The 21,567-nt window shown below is 50.6% G+C and overlaps 1 protein-coding gene across 1 annotated transcript; it reads right to left on the reverse strand.

Annotated features, from left to right (window-relative positions):
• Positions 1-637: 637 nt before the first annotated feature.
• ZIC4 (Zic family member 4) lies at positions 638-20,905 on the reverse strand. Its single transcript, XM_034996448.1, has 6 exons — positions 20,881-20,905; positions 17,976-18,229; positions 14,242-14,326; positions 7,808-8,425; positions 2,820-3,138; positions 638-712 (listed from the first exon to the last, which is right to left on the reverse strand). Coding segments are annotated over exons 3-6 (1,008 nt in total). The 5' UTR covers positions 14,312-14,326; positions 17,976-18,229; positions 20,881-20,905; the 3' UTR covers positions 638-711.
• Between the last annotated feature and the right edge of the window lie 662 nt (positions 20,906-21,567).

The raw sequence follows: 21,567 nt of genomic DNA on the forward strand, positions 1-21,567 counted from the left end.
AGTGACAGTATTAAATGGCGTGAAAGCAAAGGTCAGCGCAAATGTATCTTAATAGAGTGTCTGCAGTGAAGTGTGCCGCCTTTGAAGCGGCCGCTCCCCGCGCGCATTTCCATGGCGAGCCTAACGCGGCATGCTGATGCACCGTCAAACTCACACTTTCAACCCCAAAACCCGACTCTTTGAACAACCCGAGCTTGATTAGACCTTTCTCCTTTTCTTTCCCCTCTTACAAACCATTTCCTCGCCTTTAGAAACTCGCCATCAAACCCAAATGCGCCCTCTGATCACCGCAGAAAGCAGAAACAAAGGGGGCTGAGCGGCGATTCAAGCGGCCCTTTTCTTCCCTCACATTATTATCCATTTTTATTATGATCGGGAACAAGTGCCCATTCGCGTGGGTTTTGTTTACCGGAAATTAAATGAAAATGATTTAGTCCGCGTCAAACAAAAATATATACTTGTATACACAAGAAAAAAGGCCTGTTAGACGTAAATATTATGTCCTTAATGAAAAGCCTGGACGGGCTCCAGGCTCGGCCTTTCAGGATTTCAGTGCAACTTGCCCATTGCCATAGAAATCCTAACTTACCATGAAGATGCACCGTGGCGAAGAAACATTGCTTTGTGCGCGGACCCTTTGATGTCGCAGGCGCTAGATGCGGGCGCTCAGCTGCGTTGGGCGAGATTACCTTGCGAGCAACGCGGTGGACATCTGTAACAAGCAAATGAAAAATTAAAGGCTATTAGTGGCCGACCAAGCATTTTTATTTTATTTCACTATTTTGGATAGGAGTGGAAGGCAAACCGGGGCCTAGAAATAGAAGAGAAAGAAATGAGTCCTATTTGGAGATGGGAGAATTTTTAAACGTCAGAAGAAGCAAGTTCTTCAAATGCCCTCTGCACCTTGGTGGTGGGGCGGGTGTTTCCCGATGGGAACGAGTTGTTTGCTGCAGACAGCCGGCCCTTGGCCTGGCGGCCTCTGGACTCTATTGTATGGGTGAGGGGGGTGGGGGAGGGGATTGCAGTACCACTTTCACAAGAATGGATTCGCTAAGGATATATTTTGGAAGATTCTGGTTTTTATTAGGGGTAATGAAAACAATACCACTACAGTTAGGACGTCATTTAATTGATGAAAGTGGGGCTGCCGGGCAGGAGTGAGAATTGTCTAATAGTGTCTGAAGAGAAGAGCGTAGAAGAAAACCCAGTGGAGTGGCGGGACAAGGACTTGTTTGTTGGCCAGTCTAGGGAGCTCCCCCTAGGTGGGACTTCCACAGTCCTACCTATGTCTAAATTCTTAAGGGATTGGAATAGGGCTACCGAAGCTTTTTCACCCTTCTTTTTCTTTCTACCCTCCTCCCTCATGTTAGCAAGGATTTGGGGGCAGCCCCATCCTCCCTGCAGAGGGTGGTAGATTGGAAAACAGGGCCTGATTTCTCCCCTGCTTGGCAACAATTGCAAAGACTTTCCTCTCCTCTGCCACCAACATCTGGTTCTTTATCTGGGGACTTGGTACCTAGCATATAGAATACACATTCAATCTAGATCCATTGGGTGTTTGCCTTAAAACATTTATTATTGTAGTTCCTCTCTCTTGTCTACTCCCCACCACACACACACAGCTTTTTAAAAATAAGACCAACAATTGTGAGATTTTTTACAAAGATCATCACAGAATTGATGTGATTTATCCAGACACTGTTGCCTAGGCCAAATCCCTTCACTGTGGAGGCCTTGGCTCAGTGACGTCATTGGCCCACTCTGCACCCCAGTGCCAAGCACCCACAATATTCCACAGGCAGCACCTCTACAAGGGGGGTGGGGTGGGGAGAGGGTGATTGGTCCCAGGAGTCTTCAGAGTATTGAATCCAAGAGCCCCTCTAGCACTCTTTTGTCTACATTTTCTGTTGTTAGGACTCATACCCTACCCCAAGTATAAAATGTATACGGGGCAGAGAGACAGGCAGACAGATATATTTGTGTGGTTGGGCCAGTCTGTGTGAGAGTGGCATGTGATGCCCAGGGTTAGGTGCTTAAACCCCTCTCCCTTTTATCTCCTTTGTAAAAAGTAGTTGGAAAATTTGGAATCTGTGACTTGTGCATTTTTGTTTCAAAGGATAGCTGAAGGAGGAGGTAATGTAGGGAGGCAAAAGTAGAGGGAAATAGGCAAGATAATGGCTCAGGAATTCCCTCTGCCACCTTGTGCGATTGGAACTTTGGAGGAGGCTCCCAATGGGGGCTGGGAAGGGAGTATGGGTGGCAATCGGAGCTGCCCAGGCCTTGAAAACATTTCTCATTCTGTGAACCAGGAAAGGACTTTGTGATCTTAATTTCACCGCCTGCAGCTGCCAACTTTGCACACAAACTCTTCTAATGTATCTTTTTTTTTTTTTCATTCTCCCTGTCTCTTTCTGTACTTTTTCTACGGGAACACTGGGGTCACCCTACCCAGTCATGAAGGCGTCTGTGTCAGGGTGGGTAGAGGGTGCTGGGTGTGATTGTAGAATAAATATGGGAACCATATTTATATTTTAAAATAATGGACATTATATCAGCACCTTAAATGAGCTCTAACAACCTTTAGTGGTTACCTTCCTTTCCTTCTCTCTCCCTTCCTTTCTTCCTTCCTTACCCTCTCTCTTCAAGCCTCAGTAACCCCGCCTAGACTAGCAGTCTGTGTACCGGAAGCGGCAACCCCAGCAGCAGCCCTAATACCGGAGGCGGCGGCGGCGGCGGCAGCGGCTGGGCCAGGTGGTGTCTGGGGGTTTGGGGGCGCGGCGGGGGCAGCTGCGGCGGGGCCCGCGCCTTGACACACGTACCATTCGCTCAGGTCCGCGCCACGCGCCACCACCGCCGCCGAGGAGGCCACCGGGGGCTCGCGGCCGAAGTCCGACGAGGGCGACACGAGGGCAGACGGCGTGGCCGAGTCGTAGCCAGAGCTAGGCGGCGGCGGTGAGCGCCCATGCACCTTCATGTGCTTACGCAGCGAGCTGGGGTGCGTGTAGCATTTGTCGCATCCGCGCACTTTGCACGTGTATGGCTTGTCGCTCGTGTGCACGTGCGAGTGCTTCTTGCGGTCGCTGCTGTTGGCGAAGCGCCTCTCGCAGCCCTCGAACTCGCACCTGAAAGGTTTCTCGCCTGGTGGAGGCAACGCAGAGACATTAGTGCGCGTGGGTCGTGGCCCCCGCTGGGCCTCACCACCCTTCTCAATTTCTCTGTCATTTTTTGGAAAAAACCCACAGAAGATTTTCAGAAACCTCTTTCCTTTTGGCATCTCAGGACCATCACCCCCTTCTCCCGCTCAGAACGCTCCCCGAGCTTCCTCCAGCACGCTGCCACCCCTCCCCCTCTCCCGCCTGGGCAAGGGGGTGGTGGGGGAGGGTAAGAAGGAGGAGCGACAAAGACTCCATGTTAGTCGAGTTTCCATCCTGATCCACTCCGGTTCTTTTCCTCCCAGTTTCCTCCACTCGGAGCCAAGAAGTACCTTTGCCCGAGAATAGAGTTGAGTGAGGAGCTAGCATCGGCTCAATTTAAAGTTGCTGGTTCTAGTCGAATGTCTCTCTCCCCCCACCACACACACACACACACACACACACACACACACACACACACACACACACCATGGCCCACCCAGCCCAGCGGTCCGCCTCGCACACACCCCACCATGGCCCAAATTGTTTCCTAAAGTAGGTTTCGTGCAAACGTCAAGGCGATGGAATAATTTAAAGATGCGCAGCCGATGCACACGGCATATGCATAATGTGGATTCGTGCTGCAGGGAAAGGTATTCTGAGCAATGATTCACTTCAAACGCAATTTTTACGGGAAATGGAGCCCCCTCCCCCTTCCCTTTTACCCCCTGAGGGCAAACATTTAGCAGCATTCTTCAAATCTTGCCTAAACAGTCCGGGATCCCTCCAGTTCCGCGCGCCGGCAATAATATTTTATTACGCTGCTCCAGCGGCATCCCGGAGACACTGCCGCGGGCAGCCGGCTCTCCCAGTCCGAAACGACTTGAGAGGTCGAATAGCCTCCCCAGACCACCCACGCCCCGCGGTCTGGCCTCGCAGGTCTGAGCTGAGAGGCAGGCGCTGCAGGGTTTGCCGGGGCCAAGCGGGATCCGAGGCCTCTCGCGTAATCGCACCCTTGAGCTCGGCGGCTTCCGGATGAACGCAGCTGCTGAGATAAGACCAGGCCAGGAAGACAAGCGGGCAGCCGGGGTAGACCCGCGTGGGGCTCAGATCCGCGATGCGATGCCCTGTAGAGCCGCGGGAAGGCGCGAGCGCGCGTTAGGGTGGAAATATTCGCCGAGGACCGAGCCCCCATCCAGGAGCTCACCGGCGGCTGGATTCGCTGAAATGTAGGGGTGGAAAGGACCCCAAGAACCTGGAAGCCCAGGTTCCTGCTGGAGCTGCAGATGCTGTGGAAAGGTGGGGAGGAAGTGTCTAGGCGTCTTAAACAAATGGATGCCACTGGGCGCCCTGGGTTGAGAGAAAGGCTACCAAGCGTCTGGCTAAGAAAGAGATGCTTGGCTGGAGGACTGTTGCCTTTGTGGTCGCTTCTCCCGCCGCTTCCAGGAAAGACGGGTGCTTTGGGGCAGGTTTGAACAAACAAAGCCTCTAGTCCTGAGCCGGGCTGAAGCTCAGGCGGAGTCAAAGGTTTGCGCACAACCCTCGCCTCCGTGCAGCTGCGGATTGGGAGCCCAGGGTTCTGGCACCGACCGGTCGCTGCGTCCTGCGACCCTGCAGGAGTACTGCTAGTACAGTGGAACACTGGGCGGTGCTGGCATCTGCCATTTCTCGGCACACCGGTACCATTTTATTAAAAAACAAAAACAATAAACGAGAAAGATGCAGAATACATCAGTGTCCCTATTTGCCCCTTATTTTCTCCCCTCTGATCCCTTTTGGCATCTGCAAAACTAAAACTTTTATTTCTCCCTTCCTTCTTTTCTTTCTAAAATCACTTACAAGAACCATGCAATTCAGGGCCTGCAAAAGAAAACAAGATTTGCTGAGAACACAGAGGAGGAATAGAATTTGAGGTTGATTGCCCACCCCCCAAAATATTCCCCCACACACTTATCCCATTTGCGCGCACCTCGTTGGGCATTCACGTAAAACAGAAACAGTGATTTCATCCCAGACGAGGAGCAGAGGGAAAAAGCAGGGCACTGAAGGCGATTCGGGCAGCTTGGAAGTTCGGAGGCCCCAGGGACGCCAGGTGAGGCCGCGCCCCCCAACCCCGCGCCCTCCCGGCCTCTCCCTAGCTGCAGGAGGTTCCTTGGACTCCTTGACTAAATCGCGCCCCTACTCCCACCCCCAATACACTGCCTCCCGCCCCCTCCCTTCCCACCAGGTCCGGGCGTTGTGCCCTGGGTGGGTGGGTGGATGTGGAGAGGCAGGGTTGGGCTGGGGCCCTGCAGCCGGCCCGGAGCGGCCTGAGCCTGGGGCTAAGTCTTGAAAAGCCCGGAGTCTCCTCCCAGAGGCTCAGCAGCCGGGAGAGGCCTCCTTCCCGGCCCTGCGCCAAACCCGCCTGACAAAGTTCGGAAGCTGCGGTGCAGTTCCGCTAGCGCCATTTTCTCGCACTTGTGGCTGGGCCAGGTTACCTAGCATCTGTGTCCCGGCGCAGACTCTGCTCTACCTTGGATCCCAGCCCTGCCTCTCTCTATAGACTGCCTGGGAAGGTGCGGCGATCCCCCAATTGAGGGTCCCGGGAAGTGGGCAGGCGGCAGGGTCGGGCTGGAGCGCCGCAGCTGGCCCGCGTCTCCCTCGCGGCGGCACCATTGTTCCGGGATTGCTGTGACCGCCACAAAGTGAAACCTTTCGGCACGGGCTTGGGGCAGCTGCCTCCGAAGCCAGGCCCGGGATTCAGATCCGGGAGAATCTCAACTCCTGAGAAATCAGCTCCTGTTCACCGCTTCCGCGACTCAAGGAAATGAAACGCCATTAATATTTGAAAAGGCAATTATTTTCCTGTTGAATAGAGAACTGTCTTCATGAATAATTTGTAGTGAGGTCTATTGCCATTTGAGAAACATTTTGTTTTTTGTTTCTCTCTCTGTCTCTCTTTTCATTACTTAGGAGGGGGGTTTGAAGGAAACGCCGGAGCAGGCGAGGCTCAGTAGATTTTTTTTTTTTTTTTTAACTCCAGCGATAATGAATCAGGACTGCCAGTGGAAAGGACGCACTTAGAATTCTGTCCTGAATAGACGCAAACCTGAGCCAGCCTGGGCGCACTGAACTTGCTTCTCTGCTGTAGGTCGATTGCACTAAGAATTTAACCATTTTCTGCTTCATGGACTTCAAACAGTAGGCCGGCAAAGAGCAGTAAAAGTTTGTTTGTTTAAAAAACCCCTGGTCATTAAAAATGAGTTCCTTCTCTGGCTCAGGACTGCGCTTCTATCTTCGCAGTCCGGGCCGTCAGCTCCTGGAGTAGTGAGCCTGTGGGAGGTGAGCAGGGCCTCACTTCTCCTCCCCTCCCCCGAGATAAAACTCGGAGGGTGGGAAGGGGGAACGAATGCTTGCGCGAGGGAAGGGAGGGAAGAGGGAAGGGTACTGGAAACAGTTCGGGAAAACTGTACGTTTCTAGATATGCTATGGAAATAAAGTAGGACTAAGAGTGAACTTTGGTCTGGACTCCGCCTGTGCCAGTGTCATGGCCAGGCACCTTCCCCGAGATTGCAGGGTTTGGGGGAGAAAGCAGGATTTGCAAATTTATTTCCCCAGCAGTGCCAGCCTGGGGGAGTCCTTTGACTCTAATGCTTGCTGATATTTCCACCAAGAATAGAGAGGTAAGGTAGAGCGCCAAAAGAGTAAGAGAAGTAGGGCACCAAGCTGGAACTTATTTCACCCTCTTCTCTCCCCACTAGTCCCCTTCTTCTACCCCCAAAATAGAGGACGGGAGATGTTGACTTCTTAAACTTCCAGAGAGTTTGGGCGAGGAAACCCTAGCTAGGGAGAGTACAACCTCGGCAGCTAAACTAATTAATGTAACTTCACAGGCTGTTCTGGGAAGTGTGAAAACTTTCTCCTTGCAATTGCATTAATTAGAGATGCTTCTGGCCAGAGGAGTTCAACTTTGCATGCTCTTGAGCAGGCTCCTTTTCTTTCTGTTAACTAGGACTAACAGATGTGGTTGACACATGTCCCCATTTCACTTAACAGCTCGGTAAATGACATTTAAGGCAGATGAGTCTCCTTGGGTCTCTGCTAACGCAAAAGGGTTTGTCAAATGTCCCAAGTGTCAGGTCACCAAGGCTCCAAAACGGAGGCAAACTTAGCCCATGAGATCCTAAATCTTAAAGGCAACAAGGGCCTCGTGACCCCTCAGTTCAGGTGGTGGTCAGGTTGTCAAGCCCACCCCATGGAAGAGTACTTTCCACAGGATTCCAAAAGGATCAGGAAAATCAAATTGGTTCTATGTCTTTACGACTTTGGGGAACAGTGCCATTTTAAAACCTGAAAATCAAACTCGATGATCAGGGAACAGACATTTGCACACACAGAGACCCAAGCACGTTCACACTCGCCTCCCCCCCCCCCCCAACCAAAACCCCCCCCCCCTCCCCCCCCCCCCCCCCCCCCCCCAAGAGCAAAAATCCAGCACTATCCTCCGCACACACAGCCTCAGGAAACTTCTGTGATTCTAATATAGAAGGGCATAATTAATATTTTATGGACTTGGCTCATGGAAACACCAAGATATCCCCCCTCCTCCCAGATGGAACTTGAGGAAATCCAACCCCGAGGGCCCAGAAGAGGCCGCCTGCTTCCCCAGAGGGTCCGCACGAGTGCCGAATACTGACCTGTGTGAGTTCTTTTGTGTATTTTGAGATTTTCTGATCTAGCAAAGACCTTCCCACACCCCGGGAAAGGACAGGGGAAGGGCTTCTCGCCCGTGTGCACGCGGATGTGATTTACAAGTTTGTATTTGGCTTTAAAGGGCTTGCCCTGGCGCGGACACTCCTCCCAGAAGCAGATGTGGTTGGCCTGCTCCGGGCCGCCGACGTGTTCCACGGTGACGTGTGTGACCAGCTCGTGCATGGTGCTGAAAGTTTTGGAGCAGAGGCGCGGGGGCGCGGGGCTATCCGCTGCCAGCCACTTGCAGATGAGCTCCTGTTTGATCGGCTGACGCATGTAGCGGAAGAAGGCGCCGGGACCGTGGGGCGCGGCGAGGTTCACGGTCAGGTTCATGCCCCCGTAGCCGTGCAGGGCCGCGGCAGCTGCCAGGGCGTCGCTGCGGGCCACTGGCCCCGGCGCAAAGGGTTCCGGTCGCGCGTACATGTCTCCAGGGAACCCCAGACGCAGGAGTTCGTTCAAAGTGCCGCTGGGGGAGGCCTGGGGCGGCTGCTCTTGAAGGCCCGGGAACACCGAGGGGCTGGAGGCGGCAGCAAGCTGGGGGCCATGGTGTCCGGAGCTGCTACCTGTTGTCGAGACAAATAGCGCGCGTGAGAACGGGCGGCGTGGGCCGAGCATTCCATCAGGCCCCGGGGGGCAGGCCCAGCCCAGCCACACCACGGCCTCTGCCGTCAGCACCGGGACCGGGAGGCAGACAGAGGCGGCCGCGAACGGAGTGGACAGCGAGAGGCCAAGCGCCTCCGCTGCGGACCAGCTGGGCGGCAGTTCGGTAGAGCCCCCTGCCGCTCCATGAGTGGGAGAAGGATGGAGGCTGCGGGGCAGGTGGAAAGAGCTGTAGGGTGCGCAGTGCTGAGTCTGTGGGTTTCTGGGGGGCCCTGGGCTCTGCTCCAGGGGGGTCCGACCTGCTCCTCAAGCGTGCTTTGGCAGCCAACTCCCTGGGGCTTTCAGGGTCGCGGAGCCCTGCGGGGGAATGGAGGTGAGGCAAATGGTGATGTTTTAGGTGGTGGTGGTGCGGAAGCGCCCCGGTCATATATACTAATTTCAGTGCCCAACTCGGCTGGGAGAGCACGGCCTGCTGCATCCCGTCCTGGGCTCCCCAGAGCTCCCTTAGGTCAGGCCGTTCACACCAGTCACCTGACAGCCGGGAGGGGAAAGAACAACCACAAAAAACTTATGCGAAGTTTTTTTTTTCCCCCCCCAAGTTCCGGGTCCTGTTCCCCCCCCCCCCCCCCCCCCCCCCCCCCCCCGCTCTCGCGCCTCTCCACCTCACCCCACCCTACCCCCAGCATTTCTTGCTTCTACTGCTCATGCGCTCTGACCCGGGCACGGATTCTTTTCTCTCCTCTTGAGCCCCCTCCCCCTCCTTTCTCGAAAGCTGAGTGGATCTGCTCTGCCTCACTGCTCCTGGAAGTGAGTGGGGCTGGGTTATGCCTTCTTTCACCACGACTTTAGGGAGGGGGTGTTGCGCTGTACGTAAAGTACTCGGATTCTTAGACGGGCAGATCCAGCCCTGCCCGGGCTGAAGGGCAGCACAGAGCGCGCGGGGATGGAGGCCTGCTTCATCAGTTTGTCCCAGGAGCCAGAGGAGGCGGGGGCCTGTTTCCAGGGACTGCAGACTATGCGACCGGGAGCGGAGGAACTCCTAGCCTAGGAGCCCTTGAGCTCTATTTTCTCGCTTTCGCCGAGATTTCTTCTGTCCTTCATTTCTCTCTCTGATTTCCTTGGATTCTTTATTCTTCCCTCCCCTTTTCCTCCTCCCCAATCTATTCCTTCCGCTTGGCCTTGCCAGACCCTCCCAAGTGCCCCCCGCGCTCGGAGACGCGTGAACCCAAGAATCCCGCCCAGAACCCGGGAGTGGGCCTGAGGCAGTGATGACCTGGGAGAGGCTGGCCTCGATACCACGCTACCCTCCCAAGAGGGGCTAAGAATCCTCTCAGCCACAAATCCCTTCGCCTCGCGGGCCGGCTGTCCAAAGAAACAAAGGCGAGAGGCATGCTGCAAGGAGAAACAGGTCCTCCCTCACCCCAGAGTCTCCCCGAGTCAATTTGTGGTCTTGAGCTCTGTACCCTGCCGCAAACGGAGTCTCTGGGAAGGGACCTTGGAATCCCTCCCACTTTCAGCTCCCACCACTTGTTGCCTGCGGTCGGAGTCTCTGCCTCTCTCCTCGCTAGCCCTCGGGGCTCTGAGAAAAGTGGACGCCAAGTTTCCCCGCCTAGGCTGTGCATGGGACTGCGGGCCCACCTCCTGCTCTCACGAAACGCCCTCCCGAGCTGAGGATCCACCGTTTTGGGGTGGAGGTTGGCCGGCGGGAAAAAAAAACAAAAAACAAAAAAACAAAAAACCTTTCCGTTTTGGCCTAAGTCTAGTAAGGCTTGAGCAGGGGGGAGTGTCCTTTGTTTGCGCCGCGGACCGGCTAGGGCCGGCTGCACAGCTTGGCGATTTAAAGGGCCGCTCGCCCTTACGTCTGCCTTGCTCTCTGCAGCCAAAATGCCAACTTAAGTACTTGGGCCTCCCTAGCGGCCATAGAAAACGACTCCAAAGCAAAGAAAGGCTTGGATTTTTAAGAGAAGTTTTAAAGGATTGAGTAAAAAACCCTGTATCCCTAGCAAAGGTGAGAAGTTGGGACAGATTGCAAGGAAGTCTGACTGGGAGTTGATTGAGCTGCCCCACCCATCCCCAGCACCAAGAACTATTATACATTTCCTAGTCAGTAAAAGGGGGTTTCTTTTTAATTTTAAAAAATAATTAACTTATTTATAATGGTTGGCAGATTCTTTGAGACTTTCTTCATTTACTGCTTTGTTCCCGGCTCGGGCCGCATTTTATCGAGGGATTAACTTCCACAATTTCCCTGGGCTTTGACAAGTCCAGGTCTTTCTGCTCCTCTGGCCGGCCGGAAGAGCTTAAGCAATGCAGCCAATAGATGATGCGTTAGCATTAAAAAGAAAAAAGAAAAGAGAAGGGAAGGGAAGGGATGGGAAGAGAAGAAAAGAAAAAGTTGAAGGAGAGCTTTTGACAGCCAAATCCCTTCTGCTCTGGAAACCAAGGACTTCTACTTAGTGTTGAGACTAGACTTTGAGGATTTGTCTCCTTCCTGGCTTTTACCTTCTCCCATGCTCTCACTTTCTGAGATTTACCCTTCTGCTTACAGAAGCCTCCTCTCCTGTCCCCTGCCCTATTTTCCCTTCCTCAAAGTGATGGTCAGGCCCTGTCTCAGAGTAATTTCAAGGCTCCCCCCTCCCCCAACTCAGGTGTCTGCTGAATGTTGCAGTTGTCTAGGCAAGTCTGGGCTGAACCCACAAAGGCCTCCTAAAGACAAATGAACAAACAAACACAAACAAAAAAACCCCCAAAAACCCAAACCAGAAAAACAATAAACCCCCAAACCCAAGAGGAGTGTGTCCCTCCCTGGGATCCCTTGCCCAGCTGTTTTTCCCAACCATCTCTCACCATAGAGCTTAGTCAACTCCTCCTGTAGCATTCAGTCCTAAGTGCAGGGATATTTCTGCAGTAGTCCAGCAATAAAAATATTTTCCTTTCCACCTGACCTCTGTGATCTACAACCTACTGTTTAGGATGTTTGTCAAACTTATCATCCACTTTTGCTTTCATTAAATCTCTGATTTGCACAAAAATTGGTCCCTTAATATATACACTGTGACCTCACCTGCATCAAAAGCTTTGAATAACAACAGAGAACAGGGGTATTTAGGTTGTTTTAGTCTATGGACCCTTTTGGAAGCCTTGTGATGCCAGTGAACTCTAATAGTCCTGTTTTTGTAAACAACACAAGTATTAGAAAAAAACTGTAACTTTCCATTAGAAAGGTGGCGAGAATAAAGATGCAATTTTCCCCTTCCAAGTTAGTGGACCCCTGAATTCTAAGCACTGTTTCTGTAGACTCTGGGGATAAGAAGCTGAGGTTTTATACTTGTAGAGTGTTAATATGCTGCACACTCATACTAACTTTACCCTTGAAAAACTTTGAACATGTGTGTGGCTTTTTGTGCCAACAGTGAAAGGGCAGATATGTCTGATTCAGCCAAACTCACTGACAGTAACGTGGCCCCATGGAGCTCCTTCCCAGATGCAGCATTCTCTTGAAGTACTACAAACATATGGACCCATCCTGGGTAGATGCTTCTTGAGTAGCCAGGGGTTACTTGACCTGCAGGTCATTAAGGCTGCCTGATCCTTACACGTTCCTTGGAGCTACATGGTTCGAACGTTGACTAAACACATAAATGGGGCCAGGAATTCTCCCAGAGGGACATTTTCCCAGGGACAGAGACAGGGAGGGAAAAAAAAAATCAATTTTACCCACTAACATTTCTAGACAGGGAACTCTGGGTAATTACATAAGGATCTTCAAAGCATATCTCTGAAATAAGCCCCAAAACAGTATCCAGGTAACCGTAGATGACAGGTGGGGCACTGACGGCAAGGAGGCATATTTTAGTTTTCAGAGCTGTTTCTCTGAGTCTTCCAGTGCCAGGTAGCAAAGAGTCCAGATTTCATTGACTTGATAGGGCAGGCTGAGGAATGGTGTTCCTCTCTTTCAGAAAGTTATCTCACCACCCTGACTCCCAATACCAAATGCTTGGCTGGAGCATTCTATTTCTAACCACGCTGGGGTTACAGCATTGTTGAGTTCACTTTCCTGCTTGATTTGCAGAAAAAAAGAGACACATTCTGCAGCTCAGAGATCTTCAGTAGAAGTCAAAGAAGCACTGGAGGCTTTTGTAGGGGCCTGTTTGGAACAAGTTCCACCACCAGACACCAAACATCCATCCAGTGCCTAAAATCCTGCCCTAAGCATCTTTGTTCACCTCAACCTGGTCAAAGCAACAGTATACACTAAAGTGATTTTTTAGTCCTGTTATGTAGAAATATGACATTTGGTGGCCCTACCATCTGCCACAGCTCCTCCCATTACTGGCTACAATTGCGGAATGTCTGACCTCTCTCATTTGGAAAAAAAGAAAGAAATAGGGGAAGTTTCAAATCAATAGCTGGGCTATTTTTCCACTTTGATATTTTAAGCAATGCTAAATGATGATTATCTGTTGCAGGTTATGCTCAGGGCAGGATCCCAGGAACTGAGGGCCTCTGCACAGAGCCTGGCCAAGAACAAGTCTTGTTGTCTGAATGCTCTGCATCTAGATCTGCTGTCACTTGTTCAGTCCTTTCTTCCCTGTTTCTAGCCAGGTTACAACCCAAAACAAGGGACAAGTCTTTTTATAGGCTATTCACAGATAGATTTTAGATTCCTGCAGTGAGAGGTTATCTCTAGTCTTATGAAAAAAAAAATAAATAAATAAATAACTTTAGCCCCAGGAGCCCACTATATGTCCTAGCCCAAATTGTACAAAGGAGATGAGATCTAGGATTTTGGAGATAAAGGAAGCTATTCCTCTCCTTTGCTATGGAAGTTTGGGCTTTAATCATTAATGGAACTGAGAATGAAATAAAATATACTTGGATAAGATTTAATTTCCAAGCAATATTTCTGCTAAATATCTTTTGACAAAAGATTAAGAAACATGGTCAAAGGATCTTCCAGAACAGCACCGAGGAATTAACTTAATTTATATAATAAGCACATCTCTCTTGAGAATTCTGCCATCAGATTATCCCAAAATAATAGAAGAAAGCCATTTCCTGAGTTGTCCATTTAACTTTTGTTAAGAAGGTTGCTTTTCCTTCCAACAAGGGAATACCTTGGAGGCAACCATCAGCTGGTGGTGTAGTTGAAATGAGGGAAACTAGAAGCGCCTGGAAGGGAAAACACTCAACCCTAAATCATATGCTTATTCTAAATGGAATATTAAATTAAATTCTTCACAATGAAGGTATTCCTGACAGAGCGGCTGTCAGTCACTCCCTGTTCAGACACCACATTGTGGGAACGTAGTTGCCGCCACATTGCAGAAGGCTGGTGTCCCTGGTAAAGATGATGCATATCATGTAAACCCCATCACCAAGATCAAAGTCTGCTCCTTTCATGGGAGCCAATACATGTCAAACCTCATTCCAATCAAATCGTCTGGAAATGAATTCAAGATGAATATGTCATAGAATAATGTGACAGTGGAACTACAGAAGGTCAGGGGTTGTTGTTTCAATGAGAGAGTCGTCAAATATTAATTCTAGAATGTCCAGATGAGTAGGCATAGAGGGGGATTAGCTGGCTGCTGGTGGGATGTTGTGTCGCTGATTTGTGTGCAAATGCATCAAATACCAAGGTGTTGTTCTCAGTTTCATTGGAACTCAAGAAACACCTACAAGCTCACAACCCAACATAACCAAAAGACAAAACAAAACTTCCCACTTAAAAAAATAACTTCAGCAAACCAATATTCAAAAGAGAATTTTAACTTACTAGACTCTTTCAGGGAGTTTCGGTAAAGCCGTAATCTTTTCCTCATCACCAAGGAAGTCTTGTATCTCATTTTCTGACTTTGAGCCTGTTTGGGAAGAAAAGAGGGACAGTCACTAGTTAAACAATTTTATACATGTTTGTATGGCAAGATTGTGTGGCCTGAATGTATCAGTATTGGTCTGAAGTTCTTTCAGTCTTTCTTAGACCATTTTCAAATTTAAAAGTGAAAGAAAAGACTTCTGCTGGGAACTACCCATATTTATTGCAAAATGATACATCCTTTGTGGTAAAAAATATTAAAAATCATTTCCCTACTAGATTTTTTTTGGCGTAACTCATTTGTTGATTTCCCTTATAGATAGAACTTAAGCACCAGTCAGCATTCAAATACCTCTAACTTCTACAATTTGAATTCATTGTATGAGAAATTCCCATTATTTTCTTTAAGTTTTCTGAGTTTAGTGAACTGTAATGGGGAGAGCTGGGTATCCTCTGGGACATTGGCAGGTTAAAAATTGAGGTACAAGTATTGGAATTGAGAAGAGAGAAATCTCTTTGTAAATTTGTAGATCTTGCCCATAGTGGTATGGGAACCCTTACCGTCATATGGCTTCCACCCCCAAACCCATTTGGAAATCATCATTGGTTGATTTTTTAAAGTTAATATAAAATTGACCAGAATAGAAAAAAAAAAAGAAGTATCATTTCTATCATCTGGTCCTGGTTGTCTCCATTTCTTAGTTAAGAATGTCAGAAATACCTCCCAACCCCCTGTTATATTTGCATTCCTTATCAAATTCACTTTGTGGATAATGCTACCAAGCCTTTGGCCATCTTAAAGCCTAAAACCCATCCTGGGGAACTTGCATCTGTCAGGCAACGCTAAAGACAGTGGAACAGCCAGAGGCGATCCACCCAGCCCCAACCCTTGATTTGGCCTGGAAAGACAAACAGTCATTGAAAAGGTCTCAGGCTGGACAAACACAGCACGCCCTCTGTCAATGAGGACGTCTGCCTGTCTTGACACTCCAGCCCACAGAACAAGCGATTGTTTAACTTGTTGAACCACAGGCCAAATCCAAATGGGGCTCTGCTATCTCAAAGGCTTTCCAATTCTCTATGCTCAAAGATCTCTTTCTCTCTCCCTCAACCCCCAATCTGGGCTTGAACTACCTTGTGTGTTTTCACCCTTCCCTCTCTCTTCTTTTCTAGGTCCAAGCCTGAGGGGTGGGGGTGGGGGAATAGACTCACCTTTTCCCAGAGGGTTTTATTTATTTTCAATTCTTTCTAACCAAAGGCTTCTGTCCTCAAAAGTAATAAGCTCCTTCCTGCACAAATCAGGAAAGAAAGGAGGCCCAACTTTACATTCCTACAGAAAGGTGGCATGCTGGGTATCCTCGCTCTAAAATTTCCTCATGGCAGGATGTCTGGCACGGGAAAAGTCCTGGTTGGTTGGAACTAATAGAATTTACTTTTTTTGCCTCAGAGGGAAATGGGTGTGAGTTTCCCTAGAGAGGCCCGTCCACCCACAATGCTGCCCAAGTCCCCCTCCCCCCCCAAGAGGCCTGGGTCACTTCTACTCCCAGATCCTGGCAGTCTTTTGTGCATTACAAACCCACAGGCATGCCAACAAATGCAGAGGCTGGACTTTGGGCTGGCAGCTGGCACCGTAATCTTCTCTGTAGTAGCTCCTACATCGGACTGGTGTAGGTAAACAGAGTAAAAATCTTCTCCTTTGGTTCAAACTCTGAATCCGCGAAGCAAGCCAGATATCTCACTGAAGGAGGGATGAGAGAATTTGGGGGCAATCCCTGGGCCCCTGGACCTGAGATCCCCACCAAGCCAGAGATATAAAAGCTCTGAAAATGCTTGGCAAGGTTTTCCTCAAATGACTGCTGCTGATTTGTCTCCTCACACTCCCGGGGCCATTTAATCAAGAGTCAGGAGTACAACCTGGAGACTTATTGGAATCTACCTTCCTCCTCACACCTTGAAAAGAGGAAAGGGTGCCAGACAACAGGGGTAATTGATCTTTCTGGGGGAGAGCCAAGCAAGTGGGCCCGTGGGTACATGCAAAACGCACCGTTTTTCTTTGGGGGAACACCAAGCCTGAACATTGTGGGGTCGCCCTAAACAATGCAGGCCTTCCTAAGGTCAGAGGTCACCTACAGCCCGCCTCCCAAACCAGAGATTTCAGTCCCGGAGCCATCAACGCTGCTCCACACTGATTAACCCGCGGGCGCTCAGGCAAAGTCCCGCCGGCCTCTCAGCCACAGCTCAGCTGGAGCGGATGCAGAGCAGGGGCCCTTCAGCCTGCCTGGGAGCTCTCAAGCAAAAACCCAGAAGGCGCCCCGCTTCTGCCCGCGGCCTGTTGTTGCCAGCTGCCCCGGCATCTCCCTGGCCCCCCTCCATCAGGCCCTCCAGCCCCAGGAAGTCCGGCAGCAAGGCTGGGGTGTGTGATGGCCTTTCCTCATTCTTCTGTTCCCTAGAGAGATTAGCTCAGGTTTCCCGGCTCAGGGCTGAAGGCTGGGTGACCTTCGTGTACCCAGAGTAGAGTCTGCATTAGTGGGTTGCCTGAAGGATCAGCCCCGGACATTTAACTTTCCCTTTGAACACTCCCCACCCCCACCTGCCCGCAGCTAGAGGAAAGGAAGTTGGTGACTCGCTTTGCGTCTCTCTGAGGCCGATGCTGTCCGTAAGAGGGTAGAAATATGACCTTGGAATCCAAAGGGAGTCTCCTGCAGACAGTGCCCACCAAGGTGAAGCCCTTCAACGCCCCTTTTCCATTCCTAAGACCTCACTGGCTCCCAGCTGTCCCTACGGACAACCAACCTCATTCATCAGCCCCAAACTTTCCGGTCAAGGCTTTGAGGCAGTCCTAGCTTTCTTTCGCAGCCCAACTCTGTTCCCGCCTCACTTGTCCCTAATTTCCTGTCTCCCTAGATGTCTAAGGTAGTGGCCAGAATTCTAGGCGGCTGGGGCCTGCTCCCCAGAGAGCTAGTTGTAGCCCTCATTCGCATTCGGAAGAAAGAAAGCCAAGTCCCGAACCCATGGCCGGCCGCGCGCAGAGAGAGGATCCAGGCGGTCAACTTCCTAAGGCAGGACCAGGACGCGAGAGGGCGAGGATCCCGGCCCCGCGGCTGACCCAGCCAGCATCTGCCATCAGGTTGGGTCGGAGAAGTCCCATCATCTTGCTGCCAGCCAGGCTAACTTAGCTCCATTGACCCTGGAAAGGGGAAGCCGAGTCCCTCTCATTCATCCTCGCAGGGGCAGGGCAGAGAAGCTGCCTGCAGGGCCCCTCTCCCGGCGAGAGTCCCTCTCACTTGGAGCAAAGGAAGCTCTCCAACACGACTCCCCTTCTTGTGCCCACGGTGGGGCACCCAGGCAGTTTACAAGGAGGGGAGGAAAGACGGATGGGCAACAAGCTGCTCTTGGTCCGGGTGCCAGTGGGGGCCCCATTCGCCCCCCTCCCCCCCCCCCCCCCGGGAAGAAAAGATGGCCTCATCCCCAGCGCTGCCCCTCTGCGGAAGGGCCCCCTCCTCCCCTCAGTGTCAATGGGGTGGGGCCTATACTCACGGTTGGGGGGCTAATGAGGGAGGGGACGGGGAGAAAGTCTAGCTGGGGCCTCTTTCCCCAGCGGGGTTTGGGTGCCAATGGCCCCGCTAAGGGCGCTTGCTACCCAGCAGCTGGTGGTACAGGTCCCGTCTATCTGCCCCCTGGACTCAGGCACTTACCCTGCTCCACCTGTTGCCAGGATCACCTCATTTCTGCGCATCACTTTGGGGTGGCCGAGGGGGAACCACAAACCCCTCCAAGCCTCTCTTTTGTGGTTCCAGCAAGGCGGTCATCCTTCATTTCTCCTTTTCCAGCTTTCGGGAAGCAGTTAGGGAATGTATGATGAAGCAGAAATGAGCCGTCAGGATGATATTTTAATGGCTTATATGTCACGTTGGTGCATGTGGCTTTGAACTGGAGCCGCTTGCGTTTCCTGCAGAGAGCGCCGCAAATCCCACTTGATAACTTCTACAACCCACAACTTTTTTTTTTTTTTCCTCACATTCACTCTTACCCTGTATATTTGGAAGCGTTTCCTAAAAATACCCTCTTGTCAACGTCCCCCTTGGATTTTCCACGGACTGGAGAGAGAAGACTGACTTTTCTTTTTTGAAGAATTACTTTCCCTCTCCCCCTCCCAACAGCTACCATTCCCCCTCAGGTCCCCTCCCTTGTTTTTTTTTTTTTTTTTTTTTTTTTTTTTCTGAACGGCAGGCGAGGTGGGTTCAATATTTGTTCTCCCTAGTGAGAGCACTACAGCCTCTAGAGAAAACTTCTCCTTGCAAATAAGGTTTTTACAATTGCAGTGGAGGCAAGATTCAACTTCCCTTTGTAGGCAGCAGAAAAGATTGAGTGGTTTTGATATATCTTTTTGAACAAACTGTATAATAGTTTGGTTTTTTGTTTTTTGGGCTTTTTTGTTTGTTTTTTTTGTTTTGTTTTGTTTTGAAAAACCACCCCTCAAGCCTTAGCCCTTTCCTTCCATTCCCCATACCGGTTCAACTCAAAGTTGGCGGGGAATGCTGGGCTGCTATACTCAGACTTGTTGCTGGAGACAGAACATGTGATTTTTTCTTCTTTCTCAAATTTCTATTTCCCAGCATAATAAGTGCAAATGCTGGCCAGGTCCCTTCAGACACCGGGAAACCATCCCAGATACACAAGTCGAGTTTTGAGCCGCGAAAGCCCAGGGAAAGGGCAACTAAGCTCGCCAACACCAAGCGAGAATCTAGTCGATGAAAAGACCAGAAAATTAAAAAGGCAAGGAGAGGCCGACGCTGACCCTGCCTTCCTCCAGCCGGTGCGACCAGCGCCGGGGACTGGGCAAAAAAAAATATTCATTTTCATTTTCCTCTCGCCTGGGCACTGGTGAGTTTCCTAACAGGGCCGCCAGTGAAAAGATGAGTTGAGGTTTCTTTGTCTGAGAAGAGTTTAGGGCTCTGATTCAGCTGCAAAGAAGCCAAATGAAGTTAGAAACAAAGGGCAAATTGAAGGATTCCGACTCTTGGCTTTTTGTGTTTTCCTTACTAGAAAATAATTAGACCTAATGAATATGCAGACGCTTCAGCTAAACCCTCGGCCGGGGCTGTTGGGTTTTAAACAGAGCTGCGAGAAATGCAACCTTCATCCCCCAACCCCCCGCATCTGCGTGCATTTTTTGAAATGCATAAATGTTGCTCGCCTTAATTGATTGAGTCACAGGGATTTTTTTTTTCCTGCTTTTAAGTGCCATACTCCTCTACCTTTCAACAATCATTTTAATATATAGTCAATGGCTCTTTGTGGACAGGACAAAAAGCAACTACGCGCAGTTGTTGAATAGACTTTGCGCTGGGCAAAGACAGGTTAATCGAGGGCCGCATCGCGAAAACAAGCGAGTGTTGTATGTTTGCACTGAATCCAAATGTCTGCATTTTCCTAACTAAATCAAAGGGAGTGTTATTTCTTTTTCTGCTCACTCATCTGAAGGTAAGTAAATTTTCTCTGGCGATCAAAAGCCTGGTCGGCAACAAAGACCGCGCCCGCTTTTTCCACCGTCCTGGTGTGGCGAGTTGCGGAATTTCAATAACTGTGACAAGGGTGACTGATTTGTGAACCAGAAAAGGTTTGAATGTCACAAAATTTACATTGGTCCTATCTATCGGGGATTTAAATACCAAAAAAGTATTCGGGGATTTCTAGAGAGCTTTGGGCAGTACTGAAGAACAATGGCGCGTTGGGAAATTTACAGTTTTACCTGAATGAAAGGGGCCTTGGTTGGGAACAGGAGTGCAGAGGGAGGGGGTTAGCGGGGGCAGACCAGGGAGACTAGGGAAAAGGAAGAAAAAAGAAGAATAACACTGGAGAGGAAGAAAAAAAAAAACCCCACAACTCGGCAACAATGTTTCCAATTTGCCACACACACAAAAAAATGCCACCTCAACAACCTGGAAAGTTAAGAGCTCTCTTCCACCTGTGCTTATTTTTTTTGGCGGTGGGGGGAGGGGAGCGCAGGAAGCCTAATCGATTTGATAAAGATGAGAAAATCGAGGCAACCGATTACCCTGAGAAATCACATTTCTTATAAATAGATAGCCGAGTGCCCGTGTTCTACCGAGATCTTAAATTATGAACAGGAGGGGGACAAGGCAAGAGGGAAGCAAACTTCAAAAGGAGCAAATAACAAAAGCCTCCTTTGCTGCCCTTGAAGGGGTTGGGGAGGAGAGGAGAGAAGAAAGAAAAGAAAGTTGCTGAATCGGGACATTCTGGAAGTGCCTGTGTTTACCAGCCCCATCCCCACCTCCTACTCTCGGAGAAGCCCCAAGTAGCTAAATCGCTCAGCTAAAAGCAGGTCTGAAGAAGGACAAGATAGAGAAAAAAAGAGAGATGATAGAAATAGTGAGAGGGAGTGGGAGAGGGAGAGGGAATGGGAGAGAGAGAGAGGGATAAAAGGAGAGAAAGAGTGTATATGACTGCGAGAAGGAAAAGGAATCGTGGCAAAACAATTTTTCCATGAGAAGAGGGAAAAAATTTGGCTGAAAAAAAAAAGTTGCTACTCCTGGCAGCCCTGTTTGTCAAAAGGGGATGTCAAGCGCTTTACAATACCTGGGATTGATGAGGCGGGCGGGCCAATGAACGGCGCGCGGCGCCTCGGCGCGCCCTCCGTTGGCGCGGCGGCTGCAGGCGGGGGGAGAGCGGGCACACCAATGGGCGCCCGCGTCAGCAGCACGTGACACCTCCCCCTGCTCCCATTCATCAAGGGGGGGACGGTGTCGTCCTTTCAATTCATTTATCTGCAGGAATGATTGCTGCTATCAGTCTCGCGCTCACCGCCCGGCTGAGGAGGTGAAAGTTTCTCCCCAGGAAGATAAACCGCAAAAGACAATATTGTGCATGATTTGCGCCTTTTCTTTGGCTTTTTCTTTCTTTCTTTTTTCTCCCCCCCCCTTTTTTTTTTCGCAAAAAGCAGAGGGGGAAAAAGGAGAGTGAAGGAGCGAGAAGGCGAGCCTGAGAGAAAGGAGAGAGAGAGAGAAAAGAAAGGGCGAGGGGCTAGTGGAGAAGTAAGGAGGGGCATACGGCGCGAGGCGGAGAAAGGGCGAGTAGTCGTGGCTTCGCTGCTCACATTCCTCTATGCTACAAATCCGGGAGGAAGTTTTTTTTGGGGGGGCTGAGATGCTCCATGCCTTTCCCTGGGCAGCCTTGACGCAGGGTCCTCTCGGCAGAGACTGAGCGGCGAGAAAGTGCGAGCCCGGCCGGCGGGGTCTTCTTGGCGGGCGCCGGAGCCCGCCTTGC

Source organism: Mirounga leonina, unplaced genomic scaffold (assembly GCF_011800145.1).
Source record: "Mirounga leonina isolate KUSES-001 unplaced genomic scaffold, KU_Mleo_1.0 Mir_115, whole genome shotgun sequence".
In the NCBI taxonomy this organism is placed as follows: domain Eukaryota; kingdom Metazoa; phylum Chordata; class Mammalia; order Carnivora; family Phocidae; genus Mirounga; species Mirounga leonina.